We start from the raw sequence: 14,495 nt of genomic DNA, 5'->3' as shown, positions 1-14,495 counted from the left end.
AGGTGGAAGGAGAGATTTATGACGTCATCTTACCGAGTTGCCTTTGCTCGGTGTGACGCTCAGGTCTTGCTGCTCCGGTGTGATGGGGGAGGATCTCAGAGGGGGGGAGAGAGTGAGGTTCCGTCGCAGAGGACGTGTTTCCATTTTATCCCCCGATCTGTCCAGTTTGTGCACCAAGTCTTTCCCCCCATCCCTCGTGTCCCGGTTCTTATGCCTCTGTCGCTGCGTGGCGTGGGAACGCCCCTCTCCATGGGCGTGTCCCTGCGTCTCCTCCACGTGCCCATGGGGTTTGTGGGTAGTGGAGTCTCTGGGCTGTAAAGGCTTCATCTCCATCTCGTAGTTGCTAATTTTCTCCTCATCCTGCTCCAGCAGCTGCCCCCCCCTGCTGTGTACGCCCCTGTGCCCGGACGTCCACGTGGCAGATGAAGACGATTCAGTCCACCTGTCCCCTCTAGGCTGTCTGTGATTGGAGGAGCCGTGCTCCCGTGATTTGTGATTGGAGGAGCTGTGTTTGTGTCCGTTGGTCCGGTTTACCCCTTGCCCGCTGACCCCGCCCCTTCCTTTTGACAACATCCCCTTCCTTCTGTCCTCGCTCCAGTTGTTGGCACGTGGACACTCCTCTTTTACTCCTCCCTCGCTTCCACCCTCCATCAGCACCTGGATCTCCGTCTCCCCTCCTCCCCCGCCTTTCTCGCTCCTCTCTCCTCCTTCCTTCCCCCTGTCTCCATGGTCCACGGCGCTCTGACGGTGGAAGCGGGCGCTCTTGCTGCGTTGGGACGGCCGGGCAGGAGGAGGCGGTGTGTGAGGGGGTGAGGAGGAAGGAGGGCTGAGGTCTGGGGTGGCGGCATCGTTAGAAGGATCATCAGAACCAGCACTCTTCATGTACAGATCCGGGCTTTCAGCTGTTCCAGCACTACTCGATAACCCCTCGCACTCTGCTTCACTGGACACCTGATGTTTGGGACGCTGCACCTCCATCCCTGCAGGAACACCAGAAAAAAAAAAACTTATGAAGGAAGCAAATAAAGTTTGTTTGTAACTGGGCCTTAGGTCTAATTTAGGGGGCTTGAATCCACTAAATTAGACTTAAATTAAAAGACAACGACGCCTATTCATGTTTGAAAACTTTGTTGTAAATTTCTTTCTAAATCATCTCTGTCTTAATAAAATCTCTGGCATTAAATGGTAAAACTGCACCCCAGGTTGGTAACCAGGGTTGACTAAAGCTAAAGTTGTGTGTTTTTAAAACTTAAATGTCTAAATATGAGATATTTAAATGCACATTGTCTCACAAGGTAGGATTACTTTAAAAGAAAACTGAAAGGAAACATGATGTGTTGACTCTGATGTCCCAGATATCTAAACAAAGGTGCTGCTAAATGTTAGCATTCATGTTGTTGTTTTATTGTGTAGTGGCACTGAGAGCAGACAAAAGGCAAACGAGGAAGCGCCGGCGTGTGGAAGTGAACGGCACGTGTCATAAAGTCAGCGTGTGTCGTGTTCGTATGCTCTGACTTCCTGCAGAGCTTCACAGGTGTGAGTGACAGAGGCAGAAACATAAAGCTGGAGGGGGGGCCGACACTGACCTTTATCGTCAGCGCCTCCAACTGACACACACACATACACAAAAACATATACACATGCAAATACACACACGGACGCACACATACGTGTTGCTTGGTTGGTCTGTTTTAAATTCTTGTACACATAAATATACACATGCTGCAGATGAGAGACGTTTGTGAGTTTAATGTGTGTGTGTGTGCATGGGCATGTTTTTGTTTCAAGTTACCTTGTAGGGAACAATTTTACAAAAAACATCATGCATTGTGGGAACCAACTGCTCTTTATAGGGATCAAAAGCCAGGTCCCCACAAGGAGAAGTCTCGTTGGGGGGTGTGAATTGCAGATGGGTTAGGGTTAGGCATGTACTAGTAATGGTTAGGTTTAGGGTAAGGGTCAGGGTTAGACTATAGAAAATGAATGGAAGTCAATGCAAAATCCACAAAAAGTACATTTACAAGAAAGTGTGTATGTGTGTGTGTGCCCACCGTTTCCAGGGTGCTGGAAGGATGGGGAGAACTGCTTGGCGGTCACCCTGGCCATGCGACTCTCCTCCTGGGCTTTCTGAGCCGCTCCCACCGCCGCCTCTGCCTTCCCCTGGGCGTGAGCCGTCCTGAAACACAAAACATTAGAAAAAAACTACTTCTCATCTGCAATTTTAAACATTTCAAAAGAAGAAACGAAATTCAAATAATCTCTGGTTGTGATGTAAAATAACTAAATGATCAGAGAAACAGAGTTTTGGAACAAAGAACAAGGAAATAATTTGATTACAAGTTTTTAAGTTTGACAAAATTGAACACAAATCAACAGTAATTGTTGGGACTAATTTCACACACACACAAAAAGAAATCTGTAATCTAACATAATCTAATTTATTGGCTGCATGAACTCAAATCAAAGTCCTGAACCTCTGATTGTGAATAAATTAGAGGTAAACATTTCACGGTTGTGTTTGCTCGACCGGAGCTCCCGTCTTTCTTGTTGGTTTCACCATAATTCATTTAAATGTTGCACATTTTGCAATCTGGAGCTTTTTTTTAACTTGTGTTTTAAAAAGTGATAGCTATTCAAACCATCTGAGATTCTTGCTTTTCTGGTCTGATTTCACTGTTCTTGTCCCGTTCTCGAGCTAAGTTGTAACATTTTAGCATCTCAGTCATGAGGCGACTTGTCTGATCCAGAGATCCACAAACCAGAGCTGAAGGAAACGATGGTCCAGGGTGAATAACGTCAGACTCACATTGTTTAACAATGAAACTTTAGGTGTGTGTATACAACAAAGACTGCCACTCAGCTCACCTTTCATCTCTGCTTTGTACAGGCGATGCCGTTCCTTTGGTGTCTTGGAGATATAAACCTGAGCGTAAACTGAGGTGATTTGCAGTCGAGTGAGAGGAAGCTGTGATTAAATCAGAGACCAGAGGCCTGGTTCTCAGTTGGAAAAACGTGGACTTCCCTCACTGGATTAGGCATGAGCCCCAAGAGAAAGAGTTGGAATCTTGTTCGCAAGTGATGGTAGCATGGAATGGGAGATGTACCAATGGATCAGGGCAGTAATGAGTAAGTTTTTGGTCTATCATGGTGAAGAAAGAGCTAAACAGAAACACAAAGCTCTCTACAGGTCCATCTATGTTTACATATGCTCATAAGTGTGAACCATGACTGAAAGTAGGAGATCGTAGATGCAAGCAGCTGGCATGAATTTCCTTTGAAGGCTGGTGGGCTCAGCCTTAAAGACGAGGAGCTCAGAGTAAAGCAGCTCCTCCTCCCAATGAAAGCAGGTTTCTCTTGCAAATGTGTCTCAACGTGACTAACCTGTATAAATAAATGAAATGAAAGGTGTCTGTTAAGGTGGTTCAGGAATCACCTTCTTCTGGAGGTTTTCCAAGCATGAGACAAAACACCAGAACAGACCCAGAATTTGCTGGAGGGACTGGATTGGGAACACTTTGGAATCCCTCAGGAGGAGCTGGAGAGTTTTACTAGGGAGAAGGTCTGGGTTTCTGTCTTGGACCTGTTGCATCTGGTATACAACCATAGATAAGATATTTTTAAAAGTTTAGAATCTGGGTTGAGGGGTTAAGATGAGTTTTGCAGGGTAGGGAAATAAAGTCAGATTAAATCCCAGGTGTTGGGTTAGTATTAGGTTATTTGCTTGACCAGGATGGGGATTAGACATTAAAATATGTTGGTAATACATCCACAACCATCAGTTTCCATACAATCACAACTTCACATGTTAGCAGTGATACCAGGCGTATATGAGGGAAATCATACGAGACAAAGAGTTAAAAAAGTAAAACTGAGGTTTAAAGGATGTATGCGTTGCTTGCGATTCTAGTTTCAAGAGAAATCTTGGTTTTCTTCAGTTTTTGTTTTATCTCAGAGACAAGAATAGTGCACTCTGTCTCGTGCTCTCTATGTTTTTCATATTGAATACTATAATGAGTAAAAATGAAATGTGTCAGTGCTTGTGTTATATGCTCTACGTGTGAGGATGGCTGATTTGTTCAAACCTCTGCCTCATCGTGTGCACCTGAAGCCCGAGACGTTTGTTGAGTCAGACACATCGGGTTGTGTTTCCCACCAGAAGCTCCACACAAAGAACTAACCTCCTTCAGCTCCCCGGCTGTCTTAATTTACAACAAATCTACAATAATCAGGTATCATAAACAGGACAGGCACATTTATATCTGAATTATCTGTTTTAATGGGTTTTATTGAAGCTGACAAATCTTGTTTTCCAAGAAAGAGACAAACAGCAGGAAGAAACAAATTACACGACTCCCATTAATCACAGTTTCTGTGGAAGGACAATTACTACAGAGCTGCACAATGGGAGGATTTTCCTGTTTAAACGGGCAGCAATCATTTTTCCAGAGGACGTATTAAATATCAGAAAATAAATAATTTCCTTGCCTCTGTGTTTGACAGGCTTTTCATCTCTCTAACAGCTTCGCAGCATCCTTTTCACATCTCGTTTTGTTTGTGTCTCTCTCTCTAATTACCCTTTTTGTTTGTAAAAACAACCCCTTTTTCCATTTCTCTTCGTTTCATTGTCTCCTAGTTTTTCACCCGTCTTTCTGTGCATCCGCATCTTCTCTCTGGGCAGTAACAGTCTTGATGCAGTGTTGCATGTCGATGGCTATTGATTTCTCTTCCTCTCTGCTCGTCTGTGCCAGACCACAGTTAACTAAACATCATGTGAGTGAGGGGGGGGAAAGGGGAGAGGTAAAGACTGTCTCGGTGTTTGCTAGGTTTGATATAGAAATGTTAACGTTAAATCAGATTAAATTATGAATAAACTGTTTCTGCATCATCTCTTCCTGCTTCACTTCCTGTCCCGCAACAATCTCCCAATAAAACCACCGGTTTCTGCCAGGAGCTGCCTCTTTAAAGAAGGCTTGATGCAAAATATAAACGCAAATACATGATGCACTGTCCAAGAGAAAAGAAAAGGAGCTGCAGATGAAGGGCAGGAGGAGAGAAAGGGAGAGTCGAGGATAGTCTTCATCAAAGGAGATGGTGATGATGAGTGGAGAGGCTGAAAGAAGATGTTTAACTTCAGTGAATCACTTCTGCTTAATTGTGAGACAGAATAATTTGCAGAACGGCACATGAGTCAAACAACCGAGAGGTGAGGGGGAGCAGGAAATGTTTTTCTGACAGAAAGGCATCGTGAAGTTTTCATCAAAGTAAAAAACTCAGAATGAACTGATGCTTTTGAAGCTTCAAGTTCTGATGCTGCAGCACCAAAGACTTTGACATAATTAACATTATTTTACAATTTATGCTATAAAAAAGGCATATTGTGTTCATTTGCTGTCAGTGATTCACTAATAAAACAATTGTTTGGGTTAAATATTCTAAAATGCTATGGCGTAAAACATTCTTTATGTAAATATAAACACGAAATCCTTCTAAAAAATAAAATTACATTTTATTGTTGTCACAAACAATATTACAAATGGTTAAATAAAGAAAGTTTGTTAAATATATAAATAAACAACACTTATTTTAAATATTTTTAATTTTATTCACATAAGGGTTTTATTGTACTTGTAACTTTAGTTAAAAAATAATGTCACTAAATGTTTATTTTATATTAATTTTATAATTTATAACATATTTTGTAGTCATGTTTTCGTTTTAAAAACAATTATACCTTCAAGTCATAAGTGATTTCATTTTTGCTCATTTAAATTAACTTAAATTTAAAACATAATGAACAGTTTAATTAATTAATATTGTTTTTTTTATTTTTTTTATTACCAAAAATATATTGAGTCTTTGAAGTTATTACTTGTATATGTATTTATTTTAATGTATTTTTACACCATTTTGTTAACTGTTTACGAATTGAAGTTGTTTTTCTTTGTAAATAATGACATTGACGGCCCTCCATACATTTCAGCTCCTGATGCTGAACATGAGTTAGTTTTCCTGGAATCATTAGACATTTTAAAACTAACTTTAAAACTAATTTTAAAACTAACTTAAAACTACCAACTGAGCGATGCAAAGAAATATGACGAGAAAAGAGAAGATGATGTCAGTCAAACAACGACGGGATGATCTGAGGAAAAGAAAATGTCTGATGTGGGACTCGTGCACTAAGCTCCTCCAGCATCACTCTGGAGCAGCTGATGATGATGAGGATGATTCATCTCTCTCTGAGCCTTCCGGTCTGCATCACCGCTAATCATGTGTACGTGTGTACTCGTGCTGTGGGAACATAAATCTGTTTACACGCCGTGCTGACTTACTATCTGAGCACAAAACAAGTCATCCTGCAAACAAATCGGTTGATTTTTGGTTTAAAGTTGTCTGTAGTTTCCTGGAAATGAACGCTAGCGTCCTCTGATGGGATGGAAACTGTGAGTGAGTGTGTAGCTGTGGGAGAGTGTGTGTTGCGCTTTAGGCTAGCTGATGAAACGAGGTCAGAGAACTGCAGCGAGGGCCTCCGTCCACAGAGCTCAGAGCGGCAGTCTCTGGTTGTTACTATTCACAGGTAGGCCAGTGACACAACGGAGACATGAGTAAAGTAAAGGGACATTTACTGTCAATGAATTTATAAAGAACTTTACAGGCATCAAAGGCTGCACCATTGTATAAAAAATACAAAGTGAGTTGTCAAGCTCTTCTTGAGTTCAGTGCGAGTCTTTTACACCTTAAAGGTAACCTTTAAAAACCTACAAGGTAACTCAGACAAAATGAACAAAAGCCTAACTTTGCTGGAGAGCTTCTTTTTCCACACTCGTCCCTGAGAACAGCGGTCTTGAGTGAAACAGATCCATGACGTAAAAAACAGCAGGGATCACTGTTCTAGATGTAGGATGGTGCTTTTAAAGGGCCTGAAGATAAAATGAAGCTAGACCTGAGGTCTGCAACCTGCAGCTTCGAATCAGAATAAGCTTTATTATCATTGTACCGGGATACAGTGAAATTATGTTCGTATAGTCGTCCGAAAGATGGGCGGAGTGCACGTTGCTGCTGCTAAAAAGCGCGGTCCCTTACTCTTCATCAGAATACTTTTAAATAAAAAAAGGGTAAGAACCATAAGGATAGATAGTGGTATTACAAAAAATATCTCTTCACATCTTGTCCTATTAGGACACGGTTTGAGACATCAACAAAACTCTGCCAGCAAGCACATTTATAAACATGATGAGATTTGTCCATGAGCGCTTTCAGATAGGCCACAGTTCTGACAATGTTATTTCAGCCAGCAGTTGTGATAAGCCTGCACAGAAGTTCTCTCGGGGTGGGGGAGGGTTGTGATAGATGAAGCTTTGTCCCTAGTTATTCGTGTCCCAGGAAAAACTTGATAGTAGGCTCGTATCCAAGGCCAAACGGGGGAGTCAGATTCAGATAAACCACAATTGTTGATTTTTCTTCAGGTAGACTGTTTTTCCTCATCAGCCTTGAGTCCTGCTGGAACTTTCCAGCCCAAAATGGCCAAATTTATGGGAATCCACTCCACTGATCTGTGTTAAAAGCCCTCCTCAAGGTCAGTCCCAACATGCTGACGAGTCCTAGGAGCCGCAGGTGGCCTGCGATTCTCACAAATCGCCTCCATCTTACGATTTAGCTCATAAATCAGCTGATTTTGAGTCCTCATAGCATGAACCAAACCTTCAAACTGACTCGGAAGCTTTGCCATGGCTGAAACTGCTGCCGATGTCGTCTTCAAAAGTTTATAAAACAGAGCCCCGCAGATGCCAAAGAGCAGAAACCCTGCCATCATAAATCCAAATATATAAGCGTCTTCAGCGTCCTCCTGAGACAGAACTGAAAGACACATCAGCTGCCAAACTCCCCACAGATCTCTGACGTACCCCGCAGCGTGAGTCTCAGCCGGACAAGAGGGTTCTCCAGGACCCTGTTGTTTTGTTGAAAAGATTTTGGAGCCACATGCAGCTCTTTGGTGTTTCTGCAGCGGCTCTAGGTTTTGACCAAAACTAATATAAAACTGAAGTTTATTGGTCGTTTTACCTACAACAAAAAAATGGCAATTTTAGCAGTTTTCCTGTTATTTCATTTGCCAACATGTCAATGATAGTACTAGCAAGGAGTAAAACGTGTTGACTACATCATGCTAGTAGTTAACCACTTCTTTTAGCTCACTTCCTGCCTTATGGTGTGATCTTTTTCTCAAATCCACCAAATGTTTGGGGGGAATACTTGTACCTTTAAGGCAAGTTGCATAGAAGAAATATGGTGAGTCAGCTCAATAATAAAAATTAAAGAAAAAAACTAAGTCAAAGTAAATGTAAATTCAAGTAAAAAAAGTAAATTCATTTTAAAATTCAATTACATATCCAACAAACTGGTCTAATTTTTAACTTTATGCTTTATTACTCCATAATAGGATACTTTATGAATTGTTACCAAAATTACAAAGAAAACTCACATAAACCTGCATCCTTGTGTTTGAGTTTTTATAAAATTGGTTTAAAAAATATATATATTTTCTCTTCTTTACATAAATCCAGTCTTTTCTTTTGCCCCAAAATATAAAAAATCAATAAATATTAATAATAATTTGATATTAAAATTTCAGAATATCACACCACTGGCTGAAAAAGCCCTCTCCAACAAGCCTGAAGTGGTCCATTAGCCACCAGTTGATAATCACAGTTTTAGCAGGTGTTGAGGCTCCATAGACATTTTATTTAGTTTGTAAAGGGGCAGAAATGGCTCTTTTGATAAAGGTTGCAGACCACTGAGCTAGACCATTAAAAGCTATAAAACATGAACAATAACATCTTAAAATCTGTAGCACGGGAAAGGACGGTCATGAAAACCTCTACATCGGTTCCTCTCCACACACCCACTTTAGTATCTAGAACCAAAAACATTTAGCTTTACTTACATTCCCTGTTCAATTCCAGTCCAGAATCGAAAACGAAATCTGTTCAATGAATCTCAACTCAAAAACGACAAACGTTCACTGCTCAAATCTCTCAGCGATGGGGAACATTGACGTTCTGCTTGTTCTTAGAAGCGTTAAACTCCAAGAACGTGAACCGCAGTAATTACAGTCGGACTTCTTCACCTCTCAGGGTTTTTCCTGGAGTCTGCAGAAGGAAACACCCAGCTGTTCAGTTCTGGGACGCTCCTGCAGAGGCTACAGAATCTGGGCCAGGCTAAAACTGGAGGCAGAATTAGGTTGTTCTGCAGGGTAAAAGTTTAATTTGTGCCATCGTTCTGAACATCATCTGCCTGTTACCTGTTGAGCCACTGAGCCACATCGCTGCACCTGAAGAAGCAAATAAAATCTAAAAACAGGATCAAGCAGAGTCATTATAACGTATGCTGCTCCAGTTTAAAATCATGGAATTGTCATAGTTATGATGAAAAATTAATAAAAGATGAGCCTATTTATGCAAAATGCTCCGCTCAGAGTTTATGTGAATGATGCCTGAATGGCTGCAGCGGACATCTTAAATCAGATAGTCTCCAGAAGTAATCCAGTTGTAGATGTTTATCTAATGATTATTTCCCAAAAGTTTTATTAGAATCATCAAGTGGTTTGTGAACTATTTTGCTAACAGACAAACACATGCACAGATATGATGAAAAACATTACTGCTCGCCTTTGCTTTTTGGTGGCAGGTGATAAAAAGTTCTGTTTACCACAAAATACAGCTGATAAACAATTGTCCCAATTTCATTTAATATTACACGAACACAAACATACAAACACAAGTAAGTTCACCAACAATGCAACAGAGATTCCAAACATATCTAAGAGTTTTGTTTCCATCCACTCTTTTTGTTTGCGTCTCCTTTACGAGTTGAGCTGGACAGGTCTGCAGTCCATCACGGGGACACGTCACGTACGGGCACTGAACCTAACGTGCATGTTTTTGGTCTGTGGGAGTACTACCTGGAGAAAAGCTGCATACAGTAGTCCCTCGCTACTTCGCGGTTCGACTTTCGTGGACTCGCTCTTTCACGGTTTTTCAAAGTAAGATTGTGCACTTAAAAAAAAAAGTACACAACACACGATTGTCCATTTTAATGATTTGACCTCTCTAAGTGTCTTTAAAAATCTGTTGGACTCCTGGCTGGGTCCAATGCTGACATGTTCCTGTTTTTAGTTTTCTACATTTGTCTTGGAATCTAGCTGTTTTTTGTTTTGTTACCTTTTCCTTTTAGCCATCCTATTTGTTAAAAAAAAAACAAAAAAAAACTGTAGTATGCTTTTTTTTATAACTGTTTATTGTTGTTGCTGTTGTCCATTGTTGTCATCTTTCTTTGTTGAAATCAGGTCTCTCTTGTAAATGAGTCCTCGAGGCTCAATGGGATTTACCTGTATAAATAAAGGTTGATTGATTGATTGATTAATATTACTCACATGATTGGGACAGTACTGGACACAGCACAGTACAAAGTTAATGAAAAATAAAATGCTACAGACAGGAGCTGCCATTTTGTAGTTTTCCCTCAATAAGCCTCCACTGTATTCCCGCTCATAACGACTACATTTCCCAGATGCCAACAGTGCCCCGCCCAGGATCCCCATTATCTTCTGCTGAAATATTAAAGGGAAAGTTTTGATTTGATTTGAAAAATTTCGGTGCTTATTACAGTGCCTATCAGATGCAGAGAGCCACATGGAACTCACCGGGAACAGGAGCAGAACCGGACCTCCAGACTCATCGGTGAACCTGAGAGCTGCTAGCGGGCTCACAAGGACTTCCGAGCAGGAAGGCGCTGACCGTAGGTCCGGCTTCTTTCTAGAGCCCACCGGGACCACCTGGTCCCATGCTGGCCATCTGAAAGTCTGGCTCCCTCCAAAATGTGTTTGCACACAACCGGAGCAGAACCAGCAGGGTAGGTCTGCTAGACCGGAACCGAGCCGCTGTTTCTGCAGAGCTGGTGAGTAAAATTTAGTAGCTACATATACAAAGTACGTATGTTGTTGAAATGACGCAGGTTTGAGAGTTTACCATACCATTTTATTTATAGAGCACTTAAAACAGCTACAAGGCCAACCAAAGTTTAGAACATTGCAAGTGTGGGAAGGGTTTATAAAGCCTTAAAATATATAAAAATACTAAAATAAATATAACATCCCTACTTCCCAAATTTTCACTTATTGCAGGGGGGGTCCAGAATGTAAACCCCGCAGTAGACGTGGAACTACTGTATACTGGGAGAACGAACACACTCCACCCAGAAAGGTCGACGGGCGAACCTGCTACTTTCTATATGCGAGGCACCATGTTTGTTTTCATAATTTATAATTTGATATATTTCTTAAACTGCCACTGTCTGTCCTCTGGAGAACAGACAGGTGGTATTCCACACTCACAGAATGACTATGAGGTCAGAGTGCGACACATATTTCAACTGATCTGGTCCAAAGTCTTCTCCTAACCCGATAGTAAAGCTAACCCACTTTCAGCTTGACTCTGTCTGTCTGGCATCGCTCCGGTCCAAACCTCCAATGTTGATCAAAAATCGTCGGCGGGATCGAACTTAATGCTTCTGCTTCTTTTATTCTTCAAACACGACTCCTGCGCACGACTGTGAGGTGAGCAGAGCGAAGGGATCTGTAGTTCAGCTCAGGTCAGTGGAAACATGACAGAAAACTTCCTGCCTAACATTAACTTAAAGATTTGACCCCAAAGTCTAAAACATATCTTTTTTTTCTTCAAGAAAACAACATCTAAACTTAAAACTCTCACATGAAAGGTGATGTATTTCTTTTAAGGAATGTTAGGCCTTTAATTAGTAAAGTGGTCATATCACAGGAAAAAAAAAGTCAGAGTGGAAAACCCAGACCTCCCACTCCCCTGCAGTGATCACCAGTTTCTCCTGGGGAACCCAAAAATACCCTCATCGTCAGCTTATTTGGTTTTTAACACAAATAACTAATTGCATGGCAGAAATTCAAAGCATTTAGGCGTTGAGATGATGCGAAGACATCTTACTGAAGTTCAAACTGGGCATTACAACGAGACGGAAATGAGATTCAAGAGACTTTGAATGTGACTTTGAGCTGTTGCTATTAGTTTAGAAACTGCCGGTCTACTGGGATTTTCACACACAAGCATCATTAGTGAAATATGAAGGAAGCAGCAGTTGTGTGGATAAAAATGCCTTGTTGATGTCAGAAGTCAGAGGAGAGTGGGCAGACAGGTAAGAGATGACAAAAATGAAACAGCAGCTCATACCATCTGAACTCACAGCAGCCATGAAGCAGATGAGCTGCAGCAGCAGAAAACCTCACAAAGTGTCGCGCCGGTCAGCTAAGACCAGGAAACGGACACAGCCTGGACAATAAAAGAGTGGAAAAAACATTTCCTGATCTGATGAGTCTGGATTCACTGGACTCCAGTGGTCTCCACAGTTACCAAGTCACCTCTCTGAGGTACGTTGCCTAAAACCTTCAAAGAGAGGCTTCCAGGAGGGATCTTAATCAGATGTCTGAACCACCTCAGCTGACTTGTTTGGATGAGGAGGAGAAGCGGTTCTACTTCGGGTTTCCCCCGGACGGTGGAGCTCCTCGTCTATGAGCCCGGCCACCCTTCAGAGCTACTCCATACCCCATGATCATATAGGATTCAAAGGTACATGGACCAGTAAATAAGCCCTCTCAGCTAAGTGCTGCCTTCACTATGACAGATCGGAGCAACATCCTAATTACTGCAGACAAGGCAGTAATGACATCAACACATTCGAGCTAAAGTACCAGCTCACTTTTCAACAGAACTTAACTGATGGGTGAAAAATCAAAGCAAAATGTTATTTTGTTTTTTTTACTCAGACAGCTTCAAGTAAGAGTGTTTTAAAAGTGGCCATTTTGAATTTCAGAGGCTTTGGAGACGACACACAGACGGAGCGCCTACCTGGACAGGGCGATCTCAGCCTTCTGCCGGGCGATCTCCGCCGCCTTCTGCGCAGCTTCCACGGCCCGGTCCACCTTCTCCCTGATCTTGCTGGCCCTGAGCGGGATCAGGTTCTTCCTTTTGCCGCTCACCAGGACGTTCTGCTTGTACTTCCCCTCCTCCTTGGTGCCGTTGGGGAACGTGGTGCAGCCGTAGCCGTGGCGCTTGTTGCTCAGCCACTCCCCCTCGTACTGCAGCCCGTCGGACCGCCGGCTCACGCCGAACCCGGTACGTTTGTCGTTCTTCCACTCCCCGCAGTACGTCTCTGTCGCCGTGGCGTCCACGTCATCGTCGGCTACGGCCAGCTCTGCGTCTGCATCGCCAAGACTGGAAAAGGTCAAAGGTCAGATTGGTTTTATTGATGGGAAATAAACTGTGAGCTCTGAGAGAAACAAATATCGTTGTTTTGAAGATAAGTTTAGAAAAACAATTTTATTTTTATTTTTACATTGAACCAAATCAGACATCCTGACTGTGATTCAGAAGCTCTGAGTTAAAAGCGTCAGCTGAATATTGCTGGTAATTATCTGGTGTTTCAGGGTAAAAAGTTGGATTTGTCTTGTTAAAAAGAAATATTAGTATGAACCGACGTGGGAAAAACCTGTTGAGTCATGATTCTGTGACAAAAAGTAAACTTTTTTTATATTAAACGAGTATTTCAAAGCTGTAAAATGAGTTTTTGTTAAACTCTGAGGAATATTGCACATTTTCAATATTTGCATGAAACATTATTATTCCACATAAACCTGAACTTTTCTGTTCTTAGTTCAAAATCAGAATAAGCTTTATTGTCATTGCACAGTTAAGTACAGTGAGATTACGTTCTGTACAGCCCAGTATTTAAATGTTAACACTGAGTCAGGGTTCATAGTTCTCTGTCAGGATATTTTTTTTTTAAATAAAATAAAAACATATGGAGTTTGTCCTTAGAATATCTGCGTCGTGTCAGATTGTAGGAAATATTCCCTGAATGTTTATCTGCAAATTATTAAAATGTAAAGCTGATTCAATTCAAGATGGCTGCCTCAGCCAACTAACCTTATAAGACACAAAAATTCATTTTTACATTTTTGGTGGCACAAAGTTTGTTGCGTTAGTAGCTGAAATCTGTGGCGTAAAGGTGAGGGGTGACATGCATTTCTTCAAGGAATCTGCATATTTCAGTCCATCTGGTTGGACTTCCTGTTTCCAGTTCAGTCTTTAGGGTTTTAAACAGACTGGGCAACTCTTTTTCCAAAGGGCCAAATCAAGATATTTGAAGTAAATCATAGGGAATTGAAAAAAATATATTTTTTAAAAGACAGATATAAACTTTGAAGAGGCTTTTTCTTGTTGTAGCACAATTAGCATACTTAATAAAAATATGTCGCCCAAATACTCTTTAGGAATAAGATGCTCTTTCTGTAAACTGGCTAGCATTTGTTAGCTTACATAAAAAAAAAATTTTAAATTAAAAAAAAAGTGAACTGGAAAACTGGAAACAGAACAACAAAATATAAATAAATAAATATAAATAAAAAATTATAT

General features: G+C 41.3%; 1 protein-coding gene across 1 annotated transcript in view; it reads right to left on the bottom strand.

The window, feature by feature from the left end:
- jph3b (junctophilin 3b) overlaps positions 1–14,495 on the bottom strand; it is a 35,496-nt gene that overhangs the window by 13,688 nt on the left and 7,313 nt on the right. The window contains exons 2-4 of the mRNA XM_037683137.1: positions 12,930–13,295; positions 2,052–2,176; positions 34–980 (exon numbers count right to left, since the gene is read on the bottom strand). Coding sequence (XP_037539065.1) covers positions 34–980; positions 2,052–2,176; positions 12,930–13,295 — 1,438 coding nt within the window. The remainder of the gene's footprint in view (positions 1–33; positions 981–2,051; positions 2,177–12,929; positions 13,296–14,495) is intronic.

This window comes from Nematolebias whitei, chromosome 10, assembly GCF_014905685.2.
Source record: "Nematolebias whitei isolate Nwh7 chromosome 10, NemWhi1, whole genome shotgun sequence".
Taxonomy (NCBI): domain Eukaryota; kingdom Metazoa; phylum Chordata; class Actinopteri; order Cyprinodontiformes; family Rivulidae; genus Nematolebias; species Nematolebias whitei.
This window is presented reverse-complemented; position numbering and strand designations above follow the sequence as displayed.